The 1,961-nt window shown below is 40.0% G+C and overlaps 1 protein-coding gene across 1 annotated transcript; it reads left to right on the top strand.

Annotated features, from left to right (window-relative positions):
- The first annotated feature begins 683 nt into the window (after positions 1-683).
- Positions 684-1,472, top strand: LOC142163327 (uncharacterized). Its single transcript, XM_075220599.1, has one exon. The coding sequence runs from the start codon at positions 684-686 to the stop codon at positions 1,470-1,472; it is 789 nt and encodes a 262-aa protein (XP_075076700.1).
- Positions 1,473-1,961: the final 489 nt, after the last annotated feature.

The following is a 1,961-nucleotide window of genomic DNA, read 5'->3' as shown; positions in this document are numbered from 1 at the left end:
AATTGCAAATATCCTGCAGAGTATCCCAATTCATATGTTGTCAGCAGTTAATCCTCCAATTTATGTGATCAACAATTACATAACATTTTTGCTAAGTTTTTCTGGAGCAGCAATGTAGGAGGGAGCACTAGACATTGGTCATCTTGGACTAACCTTTGTATGCCTTTTGAGGAGGGAGGCATAGGGTTCAGGTCCCTACATGACGTATCCAAGGCACTGTTCTGCAAATTGTGGTGAAATTTCAGGACTAAGCCCACTTTATGGAGTGCATTTATTAGTCAAAAGTACTACAAAAAACTAAATGCAGTAATTGTACCTTGGAAGCATGGATCCCACGTGTGGAGAAAAATGCTAGAATGTAGGGACTTGATTGAGAATCAAATCTACTGGAAACTGAGAATGGGATCGGCTCAATTCTGGTTCGACAATTGGACTGAGTTGGGAGCCTTATATTTTCAAGTGCCTGCAGAGTTTGGTATCGATGACGATATTCATAATGTAAATGATCTGGTTGAAAATGGTATGTGGAATGTGGATAAAATGTTTGAGAGCCTACCTGAAGATTTGGCACACCACATTATGCAGAATATTAGACCACCAACTGAAAGTTCATAGTTAGGTACTTCCTTCTGGATGCTTGAAACAAGGGGACATTTTTTACAGTAAAATCTGCATGGGATTACATGCGAAGAAGAGCCAACCCAAGATTAGCTTACAAGATAATATGGGTAAAAGGTTTACCTTTCAAGATATCCTTCTTCCTGTGGAAGGTGTGGAAAGCCAAACTGCCATTTGATGATTTCTTGCGTAAACTAGGATACTCCATGCCATCTAAATATTGGTGCTCTGCTGATCCTAAGGAGGAGTCATTACTACATCTGTTCTTCACATCCAATGCAGCCAGAAGTGTTTGGAGTTACTTTCTGAGGAGAGCAGGAATTTCATTAGATGGGTTGTCATTACATCAAGCAATTACAAAGTGTTGGACAACACTAGTTGTACCTAGATTAATACCAGTATTACAAGCTTTACCTGCATGCATTGTATGGGAACTATGGAAGAGAAGAAACAGTTTGAAATATGGAGAAGTAGTGTCAGTGAGCAGAGTTATTTACCAGGTGTCATCTACTTTGCAAGCTATGGTCCAACTGAAAAAGCCAGGACTACACATGCCTCATAAGTGGCTGGACTTACTGACAATGATGGAGCAGTACACACCTCGACTGAAATATGATAAAGTGTTATGGGAATTTCCTTCAAGAGGATGGATCAAAGTGAATACGGATGGAGCATGTATAGGGAACCCAGGGAGGAGTTCGATTAGTTTCTGCATAAGGGATGAGGTAGGTGATTTGATATATGCAGAAGGAAGGGAGATTTCTAAAGGAACCAACAATGTTTCAGAAGCATTAGCTATTGCGGAGGCATTGAAGATGTGCAAAAGTCTTAATTATTTCCAGATATGGCTGTAGACAGATTCTATGCTTTTAAAGAACATTATAGAGGAATCATGGAAGCCTCCTTGGTATATTACTGAACATGTAGAGGAGATTTTAAGACTGAAGGAACAAAGTATCATCAAGGTCACTCACATATTCAGAGAAGGGAATACATTAGCAGACCACCTTGCCAATTATGCTCTAGATGAAGGAAATACTGAGTGCCATGGTTTCTGGGATCTGGACTCAAAAGGAAGGAGGATCATTAACGAAGATAAGATGCAATGTCCTTACATAGGAGTAAAGGTTGCAAGGAATTAGGAGGACAAGGGGAAGGAACAAAGCCAAAAAGAAGATAAATATGGAGTGGAACAAAGGCAAAATGAGGAGGAGAAACGGAATGGACATAACTGATCAGCAGGGTCGAATCCTATAGGAAGAGATCTTGATGGTCTTCTGTTATACTAACATTTGGTGTTTCTGTGCAGGGAATGGTTATGGTGTTATACACGAAAGTCAGTG

The sequence above is a fragment of the Nicotiana tabacum genome, chromosome 8 (genome assembly GCF_000715075.1).
Source record: "Nicotiana tabacum cultivar K326 chromosome 8, ASM71507v2, whole genome shotgun sequence".
NCBI lineage: Eukaryota > Viridiplantae > Streptophyta > Magnoliopsida > Solanales > Solanaceae > Nicotiana > Nicotiana tabacum.
The sequence above is the reverse complement of the archived record's forward strand: the minus strand, read 5'-3'. Positions and strand labels throughout refer to the sequence as shown.